This window comes from Odontesthes bonariensis, chromosome 2 (assembly GCF_027942865.1).
Source record: "Odontesthes bonariensis isolate fOdoBon6 chromosome 2, fOdoBon6.hap1, whole genome shotgun sequence".
In the NCBI taxonomy this organism is placed as follows: domain Eukaryota; kingdom Metazoa; phylum Chordata; class Actinopteri; order Atheriniformes; family Atherinopsidae; genus Odontesthes; species Odontesthes bonariensis.
The window spans coordinates 22635182-22662216 of NC_134507.1; the positions used below are offsets into that span (position 1 = coordinate 22635182).

Genomic DNA, 27035 nt, shown 5'->3' on the forward strand with positions numbered 1-27035 from the left:
GATCATCTTCAGATGGCATTTATCACAGTTCTCTGTATATCACAATTTGTGGCATACATACAAGCTCAATAATTTAAGTGTTTATGGTTCTGACAGAGCTGGCAACAGATTCAATGACATTCAAAGGAGAATAATGCATTTTTTATTTTGATTTGTAACCCACTGTGCATGCTTAGTCTTTTTGAGTGGATGGAGAGCCCTGCAGTGGCTTGGTGGCATCTTGATAAGAGAGTATATTGTAGCCAGGAGGTCTGGTGCCACATGAGCTGCTTCACAGACATTGAATTCTCCACACACCCCTACCCCTCTCTGGCCACTTTGACTTGTTACAATCCAGTCTAATGACAGAATGCATAATGGCTACTCAGCACCAAACGTCGCAGTTTCACCAACAAAAAGAAGAGAAAAAGAGTTTCAAAATTGTGCCATGATTACGTTTTCCACACTTATATGTTAAATACAGATATATTATATGTATATGTTAAATGTTCACTGCTACGTGTATCTGCATGATGACGTCATTCACCTGCAAAGTCTTAATACATGACATTGTAAACACGTAGGAGACGACTGGTTTTCTCACTAATGACGAGGAGAGCTGCAGGATGGCATCACTCGGCTGACTCAGCTCACGCAGAAATTGCTAAATTAAGACTCATCCTGCACATTCTTTTCTGCAGTCCTTTAACTTTTACACAGTAATTCTCCACTTATGATTCCCTTGTTTTCTACTTCATGCTTAAATGGTTAGGGTTAAGAGTTTAAAATACGTGGAAAGAGGTTGTAGTTTCTCATCATTGATGATGACCCATGTAAAACGACAGCCAAACGATATGTTGCAATATCAGAATTTAAACCATGGATTGTGAAATTACAATACCTATTACATGTTTTCCAGTGAGACTGGCCCGCCCGTTAACTTCAAACAAGGTAAATCATTTGTCTTTGTCTGGTCATTTTTAAATACGCAAAGGTTTCAATGACTCGAACCTTTTCCAGAACCTGGAAAATCATTTTCAGTGAAGGATGCATTACCTGCAAACAAACCAGAGAACTAGAGCCTCCTTTTAAATTTCTATTCTTGGCAACCAGTTTTCTTTTACTCCTTTTGTAACGCAGCTGTTTGGGGCCTTTAATCTTTTTATTTTTCCATAATTAAAGCCAATCATCTCATTATTGAAATATAACAGTTCAATCTGTTCATATTACATGAAAATGTAGTGCACTGAGTACATTTAGTCAGTCATTAAATCTACTTTGATAAAAATGACGAGATGCTATCACTTTAATTATATATAGTATATAAGTTAATTCAACAGCCTAACAGTTGCACTTAAACAACAAAAAAATAACTTCTAATGTCTGCAATTCACAGCACATAACCCTCATAATTAAACCCAATGTGCATTTAAATGAAACAGAATTTAGTTTCTGTTCAGGAGCAACTTGTTTTATGCTTCTATAAACTGTAAACGCCAGTGTCCACACGCCATTAACAAAGGCACCCAGCACCAAATATCTGTAGAGGTACGACAGATTGGATGGAATGATGGGAATTCAACATCATCATCACAATTATAAATCAACAGTTGTTTTGCTTCTGATTAATACCAAAACAGAGAATAAAAAGACTGAAGTCTCTTTACAGGAAATACATCTATATGTTAAAGCTGATCAGCATTTAATGTTTGACTCTAATTTTATTTTCATATCATCAAAGGCTGTTCAGTCTAAACTGAAATTAAACTAAAACAAAGTCTGTTCAGAAGGGCTGTGGGAGCTCATTAAACAAACTGTCTCCAGTTCATTTCTGCTCTATCTGCCTCTAAGTTTCTGCTACTGTTCTCAAAACGTTAATTGGCCGTCACTGAAAAACCAACACGTTTCAGTAGATAAAACATGTGGTATACAGTTTACTAAGTCAACGTGAATATGTCCAGCATTAATTGCACATTTCATTTCACACGAGGGCAACATGAAGGCAGCTACCAGCTGCCCATCTGCTGAGCGTCACCGAGTGGCAGCATGTTGTTCAAGTGTACCTCGTCAACAGGATGCCAGGCTGTCACAAGGCTCTGCCTTTAAAACTAGCTTCTTTGAAGACGAATACTAAGGAGAGAGGGATTATGTGCCATATTTAGAGCCTTTAGCCTGGCCTGCAGCCAGACAAATAAATACAGTGGACATGCAATGTGAGTCTAAATGAGCCATTAAGGTGCACAGATACTGCTGGTGATAAAATCTCTGTTATTAGCAGGCAATGATTGTAATTTGAAGTGAAAAAGTAAAATGATTACACTTTGGAAAGGTGGGTTTTTATTAGATCCAGTATTATAGCTTTAAGGCTTCATATCAAAAGAATGGCACCACTTCAGTGTATCTGCTGTCAGCTTTAAATGTTTAATTTCCAAATGCTCAGATCATTATAACATAATCTGAATTAAGCAGGATGACTGGAGATAACTGTGTTACTGTGGTTGGTGCCATGGTGAATATTGAGGTATGTTCACCAAGGCAACAGACTACCTTTCTGTAGGCAGAAAGGTACAGAGCCTTTTAGGATGTGTAGGGTGTATCTCTTCTATAACGTCTTCTTGGCCCTAACCAAGTAATTTTTAACATCTAACCTGAAATGGTACTGTCAATGTATAATGAAGAAGTAATAGAGTGAAGGAAGTCGAAATGAAGACGAGAGAAAACAACCCAGTCTTCTGAAAAAAAACTTGAAAAATACACATTACACAAAACTTGATATGTGTGCCTTTGAAGTCAAAGTTCATGCTGGATGACATGTCTTTAGACTCAACAGCCAGTAATCCAAGAAAAGTACATTTTGACGCAATACGTCATTACAGCGTCAGTTTTAATAGTGTGCAATATGCAAGAATATGTTGAGTAATGATGAAGCACAAAGGCTAGAAACAGTCCATCTCTGCTTAGAGCTAACAACATCCACCTCTACAGCTGCCTTATTAACTCCTAATGTTATTTTTTTCATCTATACAAACACTAAAGGTATAATAACATTCAGCGCTCAGCTCATCTGGATTGTGGTGGTTGAAAGTGGAAGCTGTTTAGAGAGATTGTTGTAGTCATTGCAGTTTTTATTATAGAAAATAGCAGGAAACAGCCAGTGATCACATGCTGACATACCTTTTCGGTGTCTATACCCCGTGACATGGACCAGGTGGAGGCAATGTAATCCATAACTCTTTCACTCAAACCTTTTGGCACCTGGTAGAGTTTTAGGAAGTCCCGGACGCTGTTGATCATCTCGTGGTAACGATTAGTGTTGGCGTACATCTGCTGGAAGATGGTTGTCACGTTACCAAAAATGGTGGCGTAAAGAAGGGCTGGGGAAACACAGATAGCATGAAAACAAAGATCTTTTACTGGCCTTGAAGATGATGACGGGCATTAGTTATGCTTTTTGCTGTTAAGATATCGAAATTAAGTTTAAACATGTTTGTATAGATCTCACGAGTAAAAGTTTTAAAAGAAATTAAACCTATGAAAATCTGTGAAAATACAGTAATCCATTCAGAAAGTTGTTGTTTACAAGACCGGTCATGGCAAAAAAGAAGAAGAGGGAAAAAAAATAGAGCACATCAGTTCACACCTGCAAACATCAGGTCTAAAGAGGATCAAGTGGAGAAGAATAGCCCTCTAAAACCAAATGCAGTGTAAAAGAAAACCAGAGCAATATCTCAAAAGTCATTCTCTTCTTAAATCCACATTAACAAAGTCTTCCAACAACACATGAGCAGTCATTTTGACACACAACCATTACATGCAGCTGCATTTATTTATAGCACCCACCATTTAATAATACTACAGTATAAAAGCGAGATATAAGAGGCATAGTTGGCATAGAGTTTTCTTTTTCTACTGGTTTGTAACGAATGGCCTTAAGAATGTGTGAGGTGCACACATTATCACTGCACTTCCATCTTTGGTATGTAGGAAAAGGCTAAGAATATTCATGCTATTTGCATGTACGCACGTCAGACCCCTGGACCATTTCTTGAAGCCCCTCTTGTGTTTTATTGGTCATGTGCTTCTGGATGTCCTGTTGAAATTCAAACCTTCTCCACTGCCTCAGAGCCTGAGCACTGAGAGTGGTTTTCAGTCAGGATTGTTATCACTCCAGAGGCATTCGTCTCCCCTTCTACCCTGACAAGTTTCTCAGCCCCTGCCATTGAAAAACACCCGTTTAACCGTAGGGATGGTATTAATGAGATGATGCACAGTGCCTCAAGTCTGTTTCATCAAATCAGAGGATTTTGCTTCCCTTCATTTGCAAGGAGCCTTTTGGCAAATTCTTATTGATCAGGAATGGCCTCTGTCTAGCCACTCTACCGTGAAGGCCTGATGGTTGTCCCATTTCCACAAAGAATCTTTGGATTTTAACCACTGGCTGTTAGTGACCTCTGTATGTCCTCTCTGGACATACAGTACTGTGCAAGTCTTAAGGCACCCATCATTATATATTACCACAAAGATGGGAAATGAATCAAATTAAAATTAACATGTGCGACCATCAATAAAAATACAGTACATAAAAAATGTTGCTTGTACACTTCTAACAAGCTTGAAAGTCTATATTTGCTGTGAACACCTTTATTCTTCAACACAGCCTGAACAAGCCTTAGACAAGCTTTTTTTTTGGCATCACTCAGCTTTTTCTCCCCGTTTCCCTTCCTTAAGAACGACTTCTTGACAGCCACCCTTCCACGGAGCTGATGAGGCTTCAGCGAACAATAGCTGGATCAAGTGAAGGTCCAGATGCATCTCTCAGGTCCTGTTTCAGGTCTTTGCTGGGTTTTTGTTTCCAATTTTTGAGGACATCGCTTCAAATAATGTTCTTTTGTCATCTACTCATCCAATCTACGCATCAAATTCAAGTCACTGATGTTAGCCGACAAAGTCCTTAATGGAACGGCTCCAATCTACTTGAATGCTCTTGCAAAGGCTTATGTCACAACACGGTCACTCCGGTCGTCACAGGATTGTCGTCTAGCAGTGCCTACACCACACTTAAGACAATCCAGACTCTATTCATGCGTCGTTCCACGATGGTGGAATGACCTACCGAACACTACCAGAACAGGGGCGTCCCTGAATATCTTCAAGAAACTCTTGAAGACCCAGCTCTTCAGAGAGCATCTCCTTTCCTAGCACTTACCCTGTACCTCCCCAGCCCCTCTACTGCACTTTATCCTTCTGTACTTCCTTCTATGCCTGCACTCTATCGCTACACTGTCACCTCTGACAGAGTCTGACTTGTGGTTTCCTTCTATGTAGCTTATTGTTAGCTTTAATATTAGCTGTAATGTTATATATTTTTTCAATTTTAAGTTGCTTTGGATAAAAGCGTCTGCTAAATACATAAACATAAACAATTTTCTCAGATTTCTTTAAGGACACACTGCACAGCATGCTAAGATATGTCAAGTTTCCAGCTAATAGCTCTTAATACCTTTGTCGCTGCAAATAAAGACTGTTTTTTGCGTCTGTCAAACTCTTTTTTTTTTTTTGTAGATGCAATCAGAGAAATGGGAACATACTGTGTTTTTGTAACAGGCTGTTAGTAACAAAGTGCCAATAATATCATTTGAAATAGCTTCTTAGCTGAGTTTCCTGTTATGTGTAGAAAATGGTCCAAAAAAAAAAAAAAAGATCGTCAGAAAGCCTGGGGTCTGGTCAAATAGTCTGTTTTTGCTTCAGAAGGTTCCCAACTGAGAGAAATGGCCCAGAAATTCTCTAAAATGCTAAAAAAAAAAAAAAAAAGAAACTTCAATGCTTGCTTTATTATCTGCTTTTGCATTAGAAACACTGGACCATCTTTTATGAAATAAAGGAGATAATTCCATCCCAGAATCCCTTACGGTCACAACTTTTAAACCAACATTCAATTCTATTTGCCCAGTTATACTAACTGCAATTTGTGTGGATAAATATGTCAATAGGAGTGTGTGTCTGAGTAGTCTGTGACAGGCTTTTGTAATAAAGTATAATTTTTTACCAGAACTTTTTAGGATAATATAACACAGGTGACATAACCACTGCAAAACGATTTGACTGCATTGGATAAAGCATTGAAAACCCTTTGTGCAGAATATTTATTGAACATCTGTAGTTTCAGCGCCACACAGATTAGTGTGGTTGGATTTGCATTGGAGAGCGGTCTTCTCTTTAGAAGTCCTTGTGAATTTCTCCCACCACCTTTTCGGTATCCCATGAAGCTTTCATGGGGTCAAGGAAAAGATAATAGGAGACAAGTTTTTTGACTATTTGACCTGGCTCCTGGAGAACTATTGCCTGGACATGACAGCCAATATTGATGACAGCCCAAAAATCAAGATTTTTTTACAGCGCTGTAGAAATTCTGTTCTTAATATTCATACACTTAATTTCATGATCTATCAGACAGAGCGCCCCCTCAGATTTAATATTGTTTTGTGTGGGAAACACTTTAATTGATCACCTGGGAAATTAGTCATTACGAATCATCACTGCCTCCAAATATGGTCACCTAAATTCCTGTATTAAGTATCTAAATTTTTAAAGGGAAAAAACTACAATTACAATGTAATTCTGAGAAGACATCGAATACAGATATTTTCTAATAAGAGGCTTTGTGATGGAAGAATGATTTGAAAAGCAACAGAGAGAGTACTGCAGAGCATCCAAGGTGGATGAACTGGTGCAACAGCTGGCACATGTGTGGGGATCAAAGCCATCAGATGTCTGCTCTGTGTGAGCAGCGCTCTCTTGGCACTGGAGCCCTAATTAGCCCTGCTAGTAGGGACGGAGAGGAAACATGCCAGCCAAACATTTCAATTATCCTCAGATGATGACAGTAACCTGCGTGCACGCTTGTGCATGTTTGTTTATTTCACTGCGCACAATCAAAGTGTTGAAAAACTTCACGGGGGAGTAATACTAATTAAAAAGCGCTCAAAACTCCTCAAGGGGGAGGATAACTACAACTTTCATCCTTTCATCACATCGCTCAGCTGTGCTGCCACGTTATCACGCGTCGGAGCCCTATGATATTCCTCACTGCCTTAACACTATTTGGTAGCACAACAGCCAGCATTATCAGATAATTACCAGATCAAGGAAGGTTTTGAGCCTAACCTATGAAATCTAAAAGAAGATGAAAATCAAATGAAATTGACAAAGTTTGGGTAGTACTGCACTTTGTGCCTGAGCACAGATGGTAATGCTCTTTCATCTGATAAGCAGTAAATACTGCAACAAAGGAAATATAGTGGGCCTCAGCAGAACAAAAGCTTTATCCAGCCAGCAACATCACTCCCCAGTTATTGCCGTACACAACTTCATCGCATGTCGCTAGCCATCAAACAGCTGGCTCATTTGAAGGTAGTTAAAACGTAGTTGTCAGAAACTCTAGCCCCAGGCCAACAGTTGCTATAGAAACAGGACATATGTATAGTGCCCCCCCCCCCCCCCCCCCCCCCTTTTCTCCCCAACTCTCTCCCATGTCACCCTGCAATCCCTCGTCACGCTGTGATCCTCTGCTGCCAGCACCGATCCACTGGTAAAAATAGCTCAGTATCAGAGCATCCATATTTCATAGAGAACAGCCACGGACTTCTAGATTGCATCTAAAACAGAATCCTCCTAAGGCCGTCTGTTTTTCTCAATATTCAAGATGATTTGTCACTCACAATGAAAATCTTAGACAAGGACAAGTCTGCAAATGAGTTCTGCATTTCCCTCGAGAGTGTATTCATGAACGCGAACAGCCAAATCAGAAAGAAAGGTAAGGTGGGGAGGGGCTCTCTTGTTCTGTTGCCTCGTGGTGAGATTGTGGCTGACAGAAGTACAGCGGAGGTGAGGGGTGATTGCAGAGGGATCACTGAGCTAAATTGATCTGGCAGTGTCAGTTATTCCTCCGAGGTGTTGCTCTCAGTGTGCAGTCAAACATAACGGCGCCGTGCTGTACGCAGTTTCATGAGGCACAGAAGCAGAAGATACCTTATTAATATTGAGATGTGGAAACAAAAGCACGCTGTGAAAATCTGCCTCCCTCTTAGCAGATGGGATGGTTTGCTAAAAAAAAAAAAAAAAAAATAGGGAAAGACTGTCAAATCAAACAACCTTGTGTGAAATAATGAGACACTGTTCATATAAAATACAATTTGTTTTGGTCTTTTAGAAAAACATATGCTGCAAAAGATCTAAATAATTCAACAAAATATCACACAGCAGGGTAATGAGAGAATTATGGGCAAGAATGACACTGCAATGCATGTCACCGTATTAAATTAGACTGACTGGAGCCGACTGGGGTGTTGATGACATTGAGAAAGCAACAGAAAGTTTAAACTCATTAGGCCTTTCTCAGTGTTGTATTGAATGTGCAGTGAAGTATGTCATGTTTATGTAATATCCAGTATCAGTGTCTTTTGTTCAGTTTCTGTTCTACAAGAAGCTGTTATGTAACTTCCGTTAAAGCAGGGATGCAGTAGCCTGCTTCAGACCCGCTTAAATTTTTTATTTCTTTCAGTGATTTACATCTTTCACTGAAAGCTGAGCTAATCAGAGCTCTCGAGGAGCAGTGTTGGCCTGCTATCAGGGTGGTCTTGCAGAAATACAAGTTTAGTGAAAAAAAAAAAACTAGTGAGGCAAAAATGACTGAACTATCAGGTTACCAGTTTGCGGCCAGCTGCTGGTATCTCCCCACCTCCATTTTTGCTACATAATTAAACTTAAACTTTAGATGACAGTTGTTGAGTTGCATCAACAATTGTTTTTTTTTGTTTTTTAAATTATTTTTTGGGGGCTTTTTATGCCTTTAATGGAGAGGATAGTTGGAGAGAGACAGGAAGCAGGGGACAGAGAGAGGGGGAAGACATGCAGCAAAGGGCCCAAAAGAGATCCAAGTTGGGTCAATATTACCAACTTCACCTGCAGCAAACCACCAACCATCTACCCTCATGCTTCACAGAGAGGCTTATGCACTGAGGAATCACACTTTTATCTATATAACAACCATCATAAACCCATATATTAGACCAGAAGAAGACTAGAAGAAGAACACTTTTGGAAACTCTGCTATGTAAACCTGCTCCTATCAGTTGATGCTGACACTTCAGTTAGATGTGTTTTTCTTTTGAGCTGTCACTTATGGAACAGTCGAGCATCTGCCAATGCATATTAGACACACAGAGAAACTTTGAGGGGAAGTTACTCTGGGCCTCCCCCCCTATGAGCACATTAGTATAGCCCATGGTTGTGATGCAGAGTGAGAACTACACTTTTTAATATTTTGAGGATTTTTTTGCATTTGCTCTGTAGGTTTATGCAAACCTACACTTTTTATGCACACTTCCTTGGTCTCATTTCAAGTAAATGAAAATTTTAGAGTACAATTTACAATCCTATGGGCATCAATTGCCAAACATTCAACACAGATATAACATCTGTGTGCGTGGATCACATATTATGTGTTCCTGCTGTCCAGAGATGTTCTCTGTAGCGTACAGTAGTTATAATCACCACAATTAAACTTTTCTGTACAAAAACCCTCTCGCAAGCTCAACTCAGTGCTGCAACATGGCTCGGCAATGATAATCAGCTCATGCTGCTCAAACTGAGAGCATACTGTCTGAAATGTAAGATGAAGATTAGAAGAGATGAATAGAGTAGAGTCATGTTTAGTTGAACCGTACCATGAAACAGAAAATTAGCAGTTGACTTAGGAAAGACTTGTGTTGCTCTTAAATGTTTTATTCATAATTGGTGTTTTAGCATTCCTTGATTCCTTTTTTTTTAAGAACTCAAATTACTTTTTTTCTTACAACTAATAATGTAACATGTTACCTTCACAATTCAAGTTGTTGTCAAAACAGCAATATTTTACTGTGTTACATTTATCATACCTGCCGGGGAGTTTCGGTGCCACAAATCAAACAATAAAGAAATACATGTAAGATTAGGTTAGGTTTGTGGGTTTTGGTATTCAAGTTCTAGTATTCTTTGCCTTCTAGTCTCATGGTTTCACATGTAATTTTAATTTAATTCATCTGTCCATCATTATTGCTTTGGGAGTTTTTCCTACGCTGTGGTTTAGTTATTGTAAGTGCCATTGTTAGTCTTTGGTTTAATTTAGCCCCCCCCCATTCCTGTCATGGTTCCTATTAGTTTTGGACATCAGGTTTTACTGTGGCCTAAGTGTCGTTAATAATACGTATTTTTGGTTCAACGTTAAGTTTGTTTTTGTCTGCATGTGGGTCCGTTTCTATCTCCTCTACATCACAACTTCACAACACAATTTATTTGAGTTACATCAACATTTAATTTCCCTCTGGGATAAATAAAGTATTTTTGAATTGAATTGAATTGAATTGAATTGAATTGAACAAGAAAATCCCTGCCAGGTCTCTTTTGCTCCTAAGCAGGCAGTCTGTCCTGCATATGTCAGCACGCATGTGTAGCTCACTTAGCATGCAAGATGACAGAGGGGACAGTGTTTCTGTCACGGAAGTTCTTGAACTATTTTGAATCTGTTGGTGAAAGAGACAAGACAAGAGAGTTATATCGTGCCAGGATGATAATAACTGTCAGCAAAGAACTGATCTTTAGATTTTAGGACTGTTTGGGACTGATCCTGCTGACAATGAACCCTCTGAAAATGAGAATAAGCAAAAATGTTTTAGTGGGATTTCATGTACAAACAGTGAAACATCACTGAGCAGACGGGCCACTGTTACTGTAGAGTACATTAAACTTACAGTCAGTAGGTCGACAGTGAAATAAAATCACACTGACGGAGAAATCTTGCTCAGCTGATCATCTGTAAGGTTCTATTTTCTGAACCTCGATGGCCGCTATTCATAATTCACTTATTCAAGTATCTCAGTGGATTGCAGCTTTCAAGAGCATAGCTTGACTCCTCATGTATCATGCGTCTGCTACATTAGACAGAAGATAAAGCACTCCTACTCACATCCAATCATCATCATGGCGACTGCAAAGATTTTCTCTACGTCTGTCGTTGGGGCGATGTTACCGAAGCCGATGCTGGTCAGGCTGGTCATGGTGAAGTATAAAGATGTGATGTAGACAGAATACTTATTCGGCCCGCCCTCCCACTTCCCTGAACCGCTGGCATTGAAACGGTACGGCCTGCCCACCGTCTCAGCCAGGCTGTAGAGCCAGCTGTCCGTGCGGACAACATTGGTTTCCTCATCGATAACCTCGTAATCACCAATGCTGTACCTGTAGAGTAAAATGCTAAATCAGGATTGTTGTGTTTAAAACATAAAGTGAGCAGAAATATTCACATTCAAGTAAAAATGCTAATTCCAAACAGTAAAAGACACGCATTGAAAAGGTTACAAGTAAAAGTAAAAATACTAAAAATGTACCTTGTGACTGTTAAAGTATCACATACTGCTGGATTTTAAGTTCTCGTGCAGTCATGCAAGAGCAGAATTTAACAACTGTAGTTGTGTGCCCATTTCGAACCATTTGGTACCCAAGTCAAGTCAAGTTTATTTATATAGCACATTTCATGTACAAAACAATTCAAAGTGCTTTAGATAAAATAAAAGCATTGCAGCGGGGAGTGGAAGAAGCATTTTAATACAAAAATACATAAAAGAATATAAAGAGAAACAATTAAAATAATTCAAATTAATTAAATGATTAATAACAAGCAACAGTCAAGATAAGTTCAGAGATACCGTGCAGATTTCATGCATAGACACATGAGAAAAGAAATGTTTTTAACCAAAACCGCTAAAAACAATTGTTCTTTTCATTATAAATTAACCCGCTGACTCCTCTCTCCATAATTAAGTTGAATGTTTTGATGTGTTTATGCACATCAAAACATCAAACATCAAAAATCAAAAAGATAAGATTTTTTTCTGCCAATAAGTTCATCAAAATTCATACTAAATAAACTGTTAGATTATTAAACTTATAACAAAAGAGTGAAGAGAATAGAGTGAATTCCCTTCTGTGATGTAGTGAAGCAGATGTAAAAAGTGGCATGAAAGAGAATAAATTCAAGTAAATCATGTGGTGATTGGTCATATGGCGTGATGAGATGGTAATAATGCAACCCAGTAGTGTAATGTGTCCAAACTTACGTTTGCATGTTTGTGCAAAGCTCTACTACGGTCTTTAAACAAGGAGTCAAATTTGTATAAAAATACATAAATGTGATGTAATGTAGTTATGTTAGTGTATTTTCTTCATTTTAACTATTGGCAGCGACAATTACATTATGTTTCAATCCACATATTGTAGAAAGCCTCTCCTCTTTTTTTCTTTTCAATATCTGTAAAACAAAGTAGATTCAACAAAATCAGAATCAGAAATTCAATGAATCCAAACATCCAACATTTCTGATTCATCCTGAAAATGTCTGCTGACTCTGAACAGCAAGGTGCAGCAGAATGTCAGTTGTTTTCACTCTACATAAATGCTTAGGGACTGTGACTCGTCACTTCTATTTCAAAGAAAAAGTCAAGCGCTAAGGGCACTGTGGGACTTTATAAAGCAGTTCTTTGAGCTAAATGCTATTTTATTTTGCCTCTGTATTATTCGCCAAACACAGACGCAGAGGAAAAGAGCAAAGAGCAGAATGACCACAAAGACACAAAAGGACATGAAATGACCGCATAGAAATACACAAGCAAAATCAGAGAAAGAAACATCATTTCTACAAGATGGAGAACAAATATTACGTTAATAAGAGCATTGTGTGACCACAAAGATGTACCAAATGCCGTTAAAGAGACAAAAAATTACCAGAAACAAACACAAAATGAAGAGGAGGAATTAAAAAGGGAGGACAAAGAGTAAAGAGAAGACCAAAAAAAGAAACAAATAACCCAGACACAAAGTGACACAAAAGAACAAAAGACATGAACTTAACAGCTCCATGCAGCTGACCCTAACGGGAATGTTTCTGCAGGTATTCATTGATTATTCAAAGCTTGGCAGGTTTGAGGAACACTAAATCCTTACAATGTTTTCTTTCCCCATTTATGTTTAAGCTTCCCTCTATTCCTCACCACAGAATGCACATCTGTCACTCTAAGTAGTTTTTTCCCATACCAAACTGCATCATTGGAACATTTTTAAATAACCTGAAAGAAGTAAACCCAACAATACTCTTATTACATGGCAGGATTATGCGTTTCTCTTTTACAGCCCTGGTGTAAAAGCAGCTCTGCTACCGACTCCGCTCTTTTCTGGGTGCAAATGACAGAAAGGGGCTGCTGCTGTTGCTGCTGTCATCCCAGTTGATGATGGTTTAACTTTTCACAAGTCGGCGATGCAGCTCCGCATGTGACCATGGCAACCACAGAAACCGCACAGGAGCTATTTTTATTGGTATCGTCTGGGTTTTTTGAGCACCAGCAGCTTCATTCATTCCGGTTTGATTATACTGTCGGGACCAATTGACAATGTTAATCACACTGTTCGGAGCCTCTGTGAAACGGAAAATGTGGGAACAGGTGTAGATGAGGTTGTTTTGACTAGATGAAAAATAATGGAAACAAAGGACATCGTCAGCAATGAAACATATTCTCCCTGCTTTTATGTATCCAAGACATAAAATTGTTGTGATAATATCTGCTTAAATCTGTGTGTACATGTTCCCATAAACATAATAAATCACAGCACATGATGGAAACTTAATGCTTCCATCACACTAGAGTAGAGGATCTGATTAGACTTTGGAGCCTCATTCTCCATAAATTTACGTATTAAGGAGAAATAAAACTAATTCTCTTGTAACACAAATAACTATCTGGCTTTACAGTACGTAAACCTTGTTGTTTTAATGCTTAAAAAGGCACAAGTTGACTCCCTTTTAATGCAATAAAGATCAGCTTTATGGAAATGGTCAAAGCATGAATACAAAAATGCACAGAAACTAAACCTAAAATGTCATGTTTATCAGTTTTTATTCCCTTTTTGACAACTGTATGCATGGAAATTAGAAATCCTGACTGTCATTCTGAATCAGAGAAGAGATAAGGACACTGACGTACCAGATGCAGGCCAGCCAGTGGGCAGCCAGCCCAAAAACACACACCAGCAGAACCAGAACAGCTGCCCCGTACTCGATGTAGTGATCCAGTTTACGGGCGACCCGACCCAGACGGAGAAGCCGGACAACCTTAAGTGAGCTGAACAGACTGCTGATCCCCTGAAACAGGAGTAAAAGAAGAAAAAGTCGAAAACAAATCAAAAAGTTTCACTCATAAATTAACTTTTAAGGGTTTTGCTTTTATCTTTATCTTTCTTCAGGTTATAATCTTTAACAAATAGATATCTGCCTACAGACCTTATAAAATGTTGCTGGGACATTAAATGCTATAAATGCTTACAATCTCCAGTGAATAGTTTTGTTTTTAATCACTTGATTATTTTATCTTCCCATTTATTACATTATTAGGCCATATGAATTGATTTTTGTCTTCACATCTTGTTGGCTGTGGTCGTTTTTCAAAGCCATTAATAGAGCGTTATTTATTTGTAATGTTTTTAAATATCAGACTTTACAAACCGTCCTATAGGATTATAACGGCATCTACTTCACCGTTTCATTTTTATTGCAATCACAGATGTAAAATCCACTGTAAATATGAAAGATGAGGTGATGAACTCGGACTTCCACGTAAGATATTAAAGAATAATCATGATCAACTTTATATCAGAAGGCTGCTGTATGAAAGAGATGCATTACTTTGCATTTTAAAGAATCAACATTAAAAAATTACAAACACAACGTTAACATGATGAGAAAAATAAACGTTCAAAAACTGTTGAGTTGTTTCAAAAACATCGCAAAGAAACTTAACTACTGTGAACAGTTATGTAACCAGCTGCTAAATGTCCACTTAGCTTAACTGTAGCCTGTAAGACCCACTAAATGATTTAAAACTGACAACTGCAATCCCATCAGACTGCTCTGGAGTTTCCTGTTGGTGGCATTGTGTATGTGTGTGCGCACTGCCAGAGATATTGATTTTACTAATGTGCTGTGGTCTGCAATGGGAGTACAACTGCAGTGCTTGCTGTCACTTGATCTAATCCAGCTGCCTGCCAGACACCTCAGCTTCTCTGAAATCACCTTACAGCCCTGAGACCCTGAGAATTTAGTTACCAGTGCATCTGTGCTTTAGAGTTCTGCAGCCACACTGCACAGACAAGCTGGCAGAAAAAATCTTATATGATAAGACCCATTTACATTTCTGTATCACTTTCAACACAGAACAAGTGTGCACTGCATACAGCCTCATTAACAGACAGGCATGCACATGTAGGAGTGGCTCTTATTTCTGCAAATGATCTGCTTCTCCGATTAATCGAACAGATCTTATCATCCAAGGAAAAAATAACAGTGCTGTCCAAAAGGTTCCCCTTCATGCATGTCCCTATACTTACTGGGTTTAACAACTAGTGTTTTCTATCAGTGCCTGACCAAAATAAAAGGTGAAAATGCTGAATGCCTTTCTATCTAACACACACCCAGCAGGCAGCAAATAGGCAGCTGAGGAGACAGAGAGCCCGGGTGCAGAAAAAGATAACTAAGATTGTTACTTTAAGTGCAATAAAAACTAGCCAGAAAGAATTCTTTATTGGTGCACTAGTTCAAAAAGCTTCAACGTGTCAAAAAGCAATATTTTCAACTACTACCATCTGCTGTTTGTGTGTTTTACATAAAAATAACACAGTTGCTCTCACACTTTGACCACAAGACTCATGTAACTGACACTTCTCTCACTCCACACATCCTGCTTCTCACAAGTTGAGTCCCGAATTATCAACTGACCACAATGTCATACAAAAAGAAGTGACCAGATGGAGCAGCACCGTGTTGTTGGACCAATCAAGAGGAACCTAAGATTTTTCCAGTAAAATAATTTAATCTAAGCAGTGTTTTGCACTACCGTCACTTGACATTTTTTGTGGATATTTGATTGTCTTTGTGGCCTCTTAAACATGACAGCAAATGTATGTGTATGGCCGTACATGTGCAGGGCTCACACAGGGATTTGTTTTAATTACATTGGTTTTACATCCCATAACTGTAGGGGACGGCAGGAAGCAACAAAAATGAAAAGATTCTCTACTATAATGCTTAAACGATGACGCACAGAGTGCAACAAACCTACCTACTGATGTGACGGTGCGTCTCCTGCAGCGCTAAATGGCAACAGGGCTTCTATGTCACAGCTTTAAATAATGCTAAATGAAAAGAACTGGAAGCTACTTCAACTTTATGAATACACGGAGGGCTAAAAATCTAAAAACAGCTGAAGGTTGAAACAGGCTGGCAGAGCTTTAAAAATAAGAAAGAAAAACAGCAACTGTACATTCATGACATTGCTGTCTCACAGGGGCATTATATTTGAGAAAATCTGTATATTTTCTAAACAGGGCAAAATAAGCTCCAATCACAGTTGCTGTAGTCTTCAGGTGATGTGTAGTTACTTTTCTGGGTAGGCGAACATCTGGCTGCAGGGCAGCTGAAGCATTGGCTGCAACTTTGGATACAACATAAGCCTCACACTGACCTGATGTTTAATGACTTTTTTGTTTAACTACTGTAAGATATAAGGGCCTTTAAAATGACCTTAGGGTGAGACGATTTAGTTTCAAGATGATTGACTGGGTAGAATTAGAAATCAAGTCTTTTGCTATGCTGAACAAAACTGGTATCAATAGAGCCTGTGTATATGTGTCTACATGTGAAATAAAAACACAAAACTGTTCATTATCATATTCTCATCAAACTGGAGCCTACTTGAGTGACAGCTCGGTGGTTCCAATTCTTCCCATCACGTTCCATGCATGAACACAGGCAGAACAGGAAGGGGGTGGGGCCATGCAAACAGAATGGAGGGATGAGAAAGAAGGAAAAAAAACGAAGCACAAGTAAGAGAAAGGACACCTGATAATTGGTAAGGGACAAATAAACACATGAGAAAATCAATAATCAATACTGAAACAATAAGACACAAAAGAAAACCTGTATCTGTGTAGTTAAGTGTGACCAAAGCATGCACTTAACGCTTTATTAGAAACGGACAAAAATAACTTTGACAGCTGCTCCCTCTCAATGATCCTCCTTATTTTTTAAATTTAGAAACACGTTCAGGGAAAACAGCCATTAAAGTTACTAATGTCAGACGTTAAGGGCTGTAGCAGCAAGATGTTTTGGCGCAGGCTTAATAACAGCCAGTTGTTTACTCACTCTCATTTACCCTTGCCTGTGATTGTCTCAAAGCAATTTGGAACAAATTGAAGTTTTGGACACTGGAAGACAATCCTGCAACATAACCTTACCCCAAAAGTGTAAAGCAGCATTGTGAAGCACAAGCAGCGACTAACAATCACTTTAACAACTGAAGGGGCGGCTGTAACTCGGGAGAAAGAGCAATTTTCGGGAGGTTGGAACGTCCGTGGTTTGGTTCCCAGCTTTCCTGAGTCCATCGGTGTGTGTGTGTGTGTGTGGTTGTGCGTAGCCTGAAACATTGTAAAGACATGCTGCATGGGTGGGTGTGTGTGTGTGTGTGTGTGTGTGTGTGTGTTTGTGAAAATGGGTAAATGTGGCTTGTAGTATAAAAGCAGTTTGAGTGGGCAGCTACAATATAAAAATGCATTAGAACTACAGTCCATTTAACTACATTTTATCTTTCAAATTACCTGATTAATGTGAAGTTAATGAGATATAGAACTGTAAAATTAAAAAAATGTGCATCACTATGTCCCACAAGTCCAACATGGCTGCAAGAAAATGACTTCCAAAAGAGCAATATATACATACAGTATATGTATGTATGTATGTATACAGGTATATATATATATATATATATATATATATGTATATGTATATTTTTACATACACACAAACGCATAAAACTTCAATTCCCAGTAAATGTTTGACAAACAGGCTTGATAAGTCACATAAGACATACACATCAGTCTTGATATATCACCCAGATGACTGAATATATCCGTGGAAAAAAAATAATACAGCATATGGCTGTTAGTAAGGAAGCAGACACCGTCAGACACAGCAGACGCACCCTTAAGGTTAGGCCTTTTTGACAAAGGTTATAGTAGGTCCAGATAGCTCGGAACCTCTCATGATGTACCCTCTCTGACTCTGTTCTCTTTTTTTTTTCTATGTAAATTTGACATTGTTGTCATTAACTTGTGCTTCTCTTTCTCATCAGGCATCCCTGGTCTGGGTTATGGTGTTTGTTGTCCCCTCTTTCCTGTCCTGTCAACCCCCAGCTGGTCGAGGCAGATGGTCGCCCTTCCCGAGTCTGGTACTGCCAGAGGTTTCTTCCCGTTAAAAGGGAGTTTTTTTCTTTGCACAGTCACATCATGCACGTGCAGGACAGGAGATTAGATCGAAGAGACGTTTCAGTGCAATCAGTTGGTTTCCTCAGCTACTTTTTTTTTTGTTTGTTTGTTTTTTACAAATTTCCTTTGTATGTATGGATTGGACTAATTTGGAATTTAATCAATTGGATTTGATAGGATTATGATTGTATTACAATGAATTGGATTCTAATTGAATCGTATCCTGAAGTGCCTTGAGATGACATTTGTTGTAATTTGGCGCTATAGAAATAAAATCTAATTGAATCGCATTATAAAATATTTATCTTAGGATAAAGATGTAAAAAACCAACTACTAGTGTTTACGGTAGTAAAACAATGATCACAACATATTTCAGAGAGTCACATAGCTGGGGCTGGTTCATAGGAGCGTCCATTGTAATAGACCACATACTTCATTCTGAAAATTGTACCTCAAGTTTGTGTAAAGCAGTGCTTCATCAGGCAAACACTGAGCACTTAAAAGCCTCTAGCCTGCTGTGGCTTTCTATGAGCATGAAAATGCTTTATTTAAAATAATTTACAATAGTTTTTACTATTGCTGATTTCCTGATCATAATATATGCATAATTATGATCCTAAGCAACAGTTTAATTTTCCATAAGCAACAGTTGGGGCGTTTTATGTACTTGTGACAAGTTTTAAAAGAATAATAAAGACAAGCTTTTCATACAATTTGATTTGTTTTTACCTTGATGATTCAGAAAGGATCAAATAACACCCACATTACCCTTTAAAATTTCAAAAGGTTTTTGTTTTTCTCTTCTGCTGACCCCTGACTGTTTGTGTCCGGATACTTCAGCTTGTCAGCAGTGAGGATGCTGAAGCTCTGAAAGACTAGAAAGGATCAAAATGCTGGGCCTGCAAAAACAACTCAATGTTCTCTGCCCGCCTACAAGCCTCTTTTCAAAAGCTTCACTACTGCTTCACTTTACCTTGCACTGTGCGAGGTACCCGGCAGTCCCCATGAGCCGACATGCAGCGAGCTGCTCACTTTGTTACATGCTATCACAGCTCTTTGCACAGCCACAAAGCCACAACAACACACATACATCATGAAATATGACACATTTAAGCCCTCTGAGGGACCCAAACACATACAATGGTGCACTGACTGGATGAAAATTGGCAAATGCAGAACCCTGAGGCTCCATTTAACTCAAGTGTGTGTGTGTGTGTGTGTGTGTGTGTGTGTGTGTGTGTGTGTGTGTGTGTGTGTGTGTGTGTGTGTGTGTGCGTGTGTGCGTGTGTGTGTGTGTGTTTGTTGGAGGAAAAAAACTAAGATCTTAGAAAATATGCCATAGAGACATCTCATGTAAGCAAAGTCATCACTATTTCCAAAACTATGTAAGTGTTTTTTGAAGTTATTTGGTCCTTATAAACACAACTGAACAACAAATAGCTTGTTTTCTTCCTGTATGTAAAAGAAAGCAGTAACCAAAGAGAAGCAGCTTTTCTGTAAACCTCCATTCACCACCATACACCCTGAGAAGAAAACTTATCAACCCGGTTTGAACTGAGAAAAATGAATGAGTAAAAAAGCAAGCATTTATCTAAACCGCATGTTTTCCCATGAATCCATCTTTTTGTCAGCCGTCAGAAGGTGTTAATGGTTTTGTGGCATCATGACACAGCAGCTTCCTGGAGGGTGCCCCAGTTTAACAAAGTAAGGCCACTTTCCCAATTAAAAAGTGCCAATTATCTTAAGACCCTGCAATGGCTCTCCAGCAAACCATCATCACTATGGCAAAACATTTAGAAAATCCCCAAACATGCATATTGTCGTGCTGTTTGGTAAGACTTGCTTTCACATCACTACACAAAATGCAAATTAGAGCTGATTAATCTTGGTTATTAAATGTGGCTGAATGGAAAAATATCACTTTTAAAATTTTTACTTTGTCGCAATTTAGTGGCAAAAGCCACTTGTACTTGATTTCATGCCTATTTTTAACTATTAACATAATTTCCTGTTGCTGGCTGTAGTTTTTTTTAAAAAGGTGCCTATTTGTTCCTTTTCACACAGCTTGATGTTGCATTGCATGTTTGTGGCGGTCATAAAGCCTGAAGTCAACACTTACAGTCCAACATTCTGCAATAAGCAACAGCTATCAGTCATCCAGACACTGATCACTTGTATTTTAATGAGGACTCCAGGACTGTTTTGAGTGCACTGACTGGCAAATGTTTAGGGAAGCAGCAACCACCAACGGCTCCACTGACCTAGACGGCTTCAGTCACTGGTTTCATCAGTAAGTGCATTGATGACGTCACGGTCATCAAATCCATCACCACGCGCTCTAACCAGAAGCCATGGATGACTGCTGAGGTGCGTGCATTGCTGAGAGCCAGAGACACAGCATTCAGAACAGGAGAAAAGGAGGCCCTAAGCAGAGCGCGGGCCACACTGGCCCAGGCTATCAGGGATGCAAAGCGAGCGCATGCCCAGAAAATCCACGGCCACTTCAGAGACAGTGGAGACACACGGCAGCTGTGGCAGGGAATCCAAGCCATCACTAACTACAGGACAACAACACGGGCCTGTGACAGTGATGCCTCCCTGCCCGATGCGCTGAATGTGTTCTACAGTCGTTTTGATGCAGAGAATGACGTGGTGGCAAGGAAGAACACCCCCCCTCCCGGCGAACAAGTCCTATGCCTGACCACAGCTGAAGGGAGAAAGACTCTGCAAAGAGTCAACCCACGTAAGGCTGCTGGCCCAGACAACATTCCCGGGAGTGTGCTCAGGGGATGTGCAGACCAACTGGCAGATGTCTTCACGGACATCTTCAACATCTCCCTGAGCAGTGCCATCGTCCCATCATGCTTCAAAACCACCACCATCGTCCCTGTGCCCAAGAAGTCGCCTGTGTCATGCCTCAATGACCCCCGCCCCATCGCACTCACCCCTACCATCATGAAGTGCTTTGAGAGGCTGATCCTGAAGCACATCAAGAACCATCTGCCTCCCACCCTAGACCCCCTGCAGTTCGCGTACCGAGCCAACCGCGCCACCGACGACGCCATCAACACCACCCTCCACCTTGCACTCACCCACCTGGACAAAAAGGACACTTACGTCAGAATGCTGTTCATAGACTTCAGTTCAGCATTCAACACTATCATCCCACAGCACCTGATTAGGAAGCTGAGCTTGCTTGGCCTGAACACTACCCTCTGCAACTGGATCCTGGACTTTCTTACGGGGAGACCCCAGTCAGTCCGGATCGGAAACAACACCTCCAGCACCACCACACTGAGCACAGGGGCACCTCAAGGCTGTGTGCTCAGTCCACTGCTGTTCACACTCCTAACCCACGACTGCACAGCACTACACGACTCGAACCACATAATCAAGTTCGCTGACGATACGACCGTGGTGGGTCTCATCGAAAAGAACAACGAGTCATCATATAGGGAGGAAGTGGAAAAGCCACTTTTTTGTACTTTTTGTACTTGTCTGATGCACTACTGCACCTCATGTAAATAATAATATAGTCACTTTACACTTTTACACTTTACAAGCATTTTTTTGCACCACACTTGCAGTTACTTGTAGCATTTTTAGTATTGTCTTTGTTGTCCCAGCTGTTCTTTGTTGTTGCGCTGTTCTTTGTTGTTGCTGTTTGTTTGCACTGAAAACTTCTTGAGAAACGTTATTTCATTGGACTGTGTATATGGCTGGAATGACAATAAACCCTCTTGAATCTCGAATCTTGAATCTTATTGCTTCAAACATAACTACAACAGAGAAGGAGAGAGTCACAACATTGTCCTGACAGAGGGAGTTTTCTTACAAAAACACACTACTTTATGTCCAATTCTCTGATCAACGTGATTCCAATTAGCTTCTTACTCGACTGTTTTGGTCTGTTAAGTTAAAGGTCGCTCTGGAAAAAGCCCACTATAAACAAGCAGTACGGGTGTATACTGCAACCTATATATAGTGAAGCCTAATATAATCCAGTTAATAATTCCCTTTGCTTGTATATAATGTCTTTGTCCCAGTAATTACATGTCCTAGTTGAACTAAAACCATAGCTTTACTGAAGTGAGACTGTAAAAAGATGCTGGCTGTATCCACAGATGCCTCTTTGTTGTGTGATTGATTGGTGGTGTTGTCAACGCTAAGAAAATGATAGTAATGATGAAAACTTTCAAGAGTTCTGATGCTTATTGATTTATAAATCCTTCTATGCCTCACGAGCTTCCTGAAATGATTAACTTGTTGATTAATTAATGTTGATTAATGATTAATTAAGTGTTGATTAATGCCTCTGAAATGTCAGTAAAATGGTCACCTCCTGAAAGGGACACCAACTTTTTGGTTTTGGTGGCAGCCCCCTACGCATTTGATTCCTCTTACCCACCGTAAAGCAAAAAGACAACTTGTCACATATGAGAAGCAGGGGGGAAAAAAGCAATGGGCTTGCTGATACATTTTTCCTTTATTTCAGCTGTATTCACAATGCCAGACTCACCTCATCTACATTCTCAAAGGCGTTGATGACGTCATACGGCAGGCAGGACAGCAGGTCGATAACAAACCAGGTCTTCAGGTAGTTCATTCGGATCAGCTTGGGGTCTGAGATGACCTCACCAGCGGGTCCAACGAACGTGGTGTGAAAGTTTAAAACGATATCCACCAAGAAGATGACGTCCACGATGCTGTCTACCACGAGCCATGTCACGTTGTTTTGCTTCGTCTTAAAGGAGACGTTGTAGGGCACCATGATGGCGGTGTAAAAGGTGAGGATGAGGATGACCCAGTCCCACGTAGTCTTGAACAGGCAGTAGTGCAGGATGATGTGAGGAGGCGTTTTTGGGGTCTCCTGCTTGTACTGAGGTAGGATGTCTGAGCCGAGCTGCAGTACCTGCCAGAAAGTAGTGCACAAAAGTTTCAATCCTGTTATCTTGATGCCGACTAAGCTCAGCTGCTCATAGTGCTGTGCAGGTCTTAATCACTGACAACAATTAACAAAACCGTTTTACTTTTTCACTGAATAAAATCAGAAATCAGAAAAATATAATGTACCTCAGCTAGACGGGAGTGCTTGTGGACATTCTCTCCTTTGTGAACTGTGGGCTGCAGCTGCTGTAAGACTCCTCTGCTGCTTGTTAGAGCTCGAGTCAGCCGAGCAAACTTCCCCCAGCCTGAGGGTTACAGACACACACAAACGGTTTGCATCTTTATTGTGATGGTTTTAAAGATGTACTGTATGTTTCCTGGGGCCTCAACATCATTCTCAAGCTTGTGGCAATGTGTGTCTGATAATACTTTTTTCAGAACTGAACAATTTCCCAGCATTTGCTAATTAAACTTAGCAAAGCTTGATTACTGCCCCAGCATGTGGGTCATCAGTTGCTTCAAACAGCCACTCTACTGTGTTTGGATAAATCTTCCTCATTTGACTAATTTTATCTAGAAATTTACTCATGTACAGCTGAAAAAGACCAGTTCAAAAAGCCTTTTTTTTTCGGCCTGCAAATTCACGTATACTCAATCATATCTTTTCCTTAAAAGGAAATTTCTTTTCTTAAAGTATGGTTGTGTCAAGTACTTTTGAGTAGTCAATTTTATTATTTGCATTAATTCTGACAGGGAACCAAAGCTAAGACCTACTGAGAATGAAGCTATAAAGAACAATGTTTCACCACATAAAACAACTCAAACCGGCTTGAGCGAACACTACATACACTGAGTTTTATGCCATGTCACTTTTGAGAGAATATCTGTGTTGTTCTGCCTCGTTGCATGTGCAATGGCTGCTTGACGTATGCTGCTGTGTCTCAAAATTCCACCGATGTGATCTCAAAACACCCATTACAAGACAACAGCAATAAATGAAAAGCATGGAAAAGCCCAAATGACATCTTTTAAATCTTTGCTTATGATGAATAATAAAATTTTTTATCACTAACAAGTAATGCCCAGCAGCAAGCCATCCAACAAGCCTCATGTCGCTACTGCCAGTATTGACCAGTAGCCATGGTGAGAAATGAGTAAATAACTATCTGATACAAAACTGATGCAGTATAAAAGTCACAATATCTACTGGTTGCCAAACCTCGATGACATTTTCCAGGTTTGAGATTTTGGAGTTTGCTCCCCTGTGCACAAATTAACATAAGTAACAGCAGTTCTAAAATAAATGTACTGATCTAATAAACACATGACTATATCAAATATTTAGATTAAAAATACTGAAGCATCAGAGAGTAATTGTATAAAACCATGATCATAAATGCATTTCATGACTAAAATTTTCAGCTAAAAGTTGTCAAGTCGAAAGTACAATATTTCTCTGTAAAGTTTAAAGTGTTAAATGGAAATATTCGAGTGCAAGTATCACTTTAGTTGAATACATATACATATATACTTATTCATTTAGACCAATGGAGATAAACATGTACTGAGTAGTTATTATTAATGCAGTTGAGACATTAATAATTTATCCCTTACTTTCATGTGAAATATCATTCGTTTATAATTCAGCGTTAAAACAGAGACATTTAGGGGACACATCTTGAGCCAAGGACAGTGATGCGCACAACTAAGTATTGGAAAGCAGATTCATTTTAAAAAGAGAGATGAAAGTGGAGTGATTATAGGATTTATATTCATCTGGTGGATGAAGATGTGAATTCATGACATTGTTGCCCAGTCTGCTGGATCTGCAAAAAAGGTAAATGTTTGCTAAGTGTTAACACGTCAACATTGTGTTTACAGCTCGTTTCTGGTGTTCCTACAAGGCCAGAAAAGCAGGCACAGTAAGTTGCGAGTGAGAATGAGTAAAGAATGAGTCTGATTATGCAGAAAACAAACAAACAAACAAACAGTCATTGTTAGTGTACAGTCAGATGTGGGACTACTTCCCCTATCCTTTGTAGGAAAACATCCTTTTAACTTTAATTTGCTGATATATGCTGTGCAAATGTTACATGAACAAAAGACTCATGCCACTAACAGGCTCAACCTGGTTGGGCTTCTGCCCTTTTTTTTGGTTATCTACAGCCTACACTCTCTATAGTCAGGCAGTACAAAGCCATGCTTGTTATTGTTGCCTGCAGGCCATGTCCCAAATGTAATGTCTGAACTGTTGCCTTTAACAGGGTCCTGCCTGATGTTGATAAAGCCCGAACTATAATCTCAAGTCGCATGGTAACTAAACATCTTGTTTTTCTTGTTTTGTCGTTACTCTCCTCCTCTAATTCATATTCTATTTTAGTTATGCGGCCTTCAGAATACATTATGCCGTGTCCTGATAACTGTCATGATGAGGTGCATGTTTGACTGACTGAGTACTTGCCAGAGCAGAAATTACAATGCAAAGGGTTGAATGGTGGTGGTTGGCAAACTAATTTTACCTGTGCCTCAGGATGATACATTGTACATCACAGAAGTCTGTTACGCATTGTGAAAAAAACACATGCAACTGGATTTTCCTGAGCCATCTGATGCTAAAGTACGGATGTAAATTCATTTTCTCAACTTAAATCACTCTGAAGTTGACAGCTTGTGTTATGAAAGGCATGAAGTTAAACAAACTGCATTTGTCGACTCTCACCTTTAGATGAATCGTCTTCAATGGGCTGTTTAAAGGCTGTGATGTCGCTAAATGTGCAAAGGAACAGGACCACTTTCTCTTGTTCATTTCGAATGGGAGCAATCTTCACAAAAAACCAAACGGGCGTTCCTGAAAGAACACAGAACAACACATTTAGCTGCAACATCTGCCTAATTTAAGAGGAAATGGCTGCGAGTGCACAGATAGCAGAAATCTTGATTGCAGGGTAGAAACTGAAATGTTCTGCGGTTTTTCAACTTTCCATATTTTCCATGCACAGGTGCAAGCACAGGGAAGTTACACCTGCAAGTGGAAACAAAACAATCATATTTTTCTTAGGAAGGTTCCTCTGGTCTGGATGTCAACCAATTAGCGCATTTCTACAGAGGTAGAAATGTTCTGGGCTGCCTTTGAACTCTGCTCTTTGTTAGAGACTGAATATATTTGCATTACAAGAGGGTGGAAGTTCACATTTTTCTCTGTCTTTGCTTGTGGCGTTGCTACTTACTGTTCTTCTTGTACATCAGTATTTCAAACGAGTTCATCTCATAATTTTCAAACGTTAGTCGCACTTTTTCCGTTGTGTCCTTGTCAGTGAGCTCTCCATACATGAAGCTGAAAAAGAGAAATGGAGAGAATTAGAATTTTCAATGGAGCTTTGAATTTCTGAACAGCTCTTCCTCTTTTTCTTTTTTTTTCTGCTTCTTTAACTTAAACAGGGTGACTCAGAGTGTCGTGAAATGGTAGTTGTGACATCTACCACCGCCCCCAGATCGTCAGCGTGACCATGCATGCACCATACATCTTGATTTCCAAATGAGCACCTTTATTAGCCCATCATTAGTCTCCCTTGACCCACTTTTGTTAACTCCAAAATGTCTCAGCTACAAACATACATTTTGCATTTGCATTTTTGTTTTTGGCAGTAAGAGTGAACACAAGTGGCATCATGCACAAGACCCAGCAGAGGCATAAACAATGTAAGATGATCAAAGTGGGCCATGCCCATCACAATATCAAGACTACTATCACTGCCTTCCTCTTAACATT

The 27035-nt window shown here is 39.5% G+C and overlaps 1 protein-coding gene across 1 annotated transcript in view; it reads right to left on the reverse strand.

Annotated features, from left to right (window-relative positions):
* kcnh1a (potassium voltage-gated channel, subfamily H (eag-related), member 1a) overlaps positions 1-27035 on the reverse strand; it is a 53141-nt gene that overhangs the window by 13169 nt on the left and 12937 nt on the right. Inside the window, exons 4-10 of the mRNA XM_075479717.1 lie at positions 26494-26600; positions 25986-26114; positions 23453-23571; positions 22899-23291; positions 14049-14206; positions 10982-11253; positions 3154-3353 (exon numbers count right to left, since the gene is read on the reverse strand). Coding sequence (XP_075335832.1) covers positions 3154-3353; positions 10982-11253; positions 14049-14206; positions 22899-23291; positions 23453-23571; positions 25986-26114; positions 26494-26600 — 1378 coding nt within the window. The remainder of the gene's footprint in view (positions 1-3153; positions 3354-10981; positions 11254-14048; positions 14207-22898; positions 23292-23452; positions 23572-25985; positions 26115-26493; positions 26601-27035) is intronic.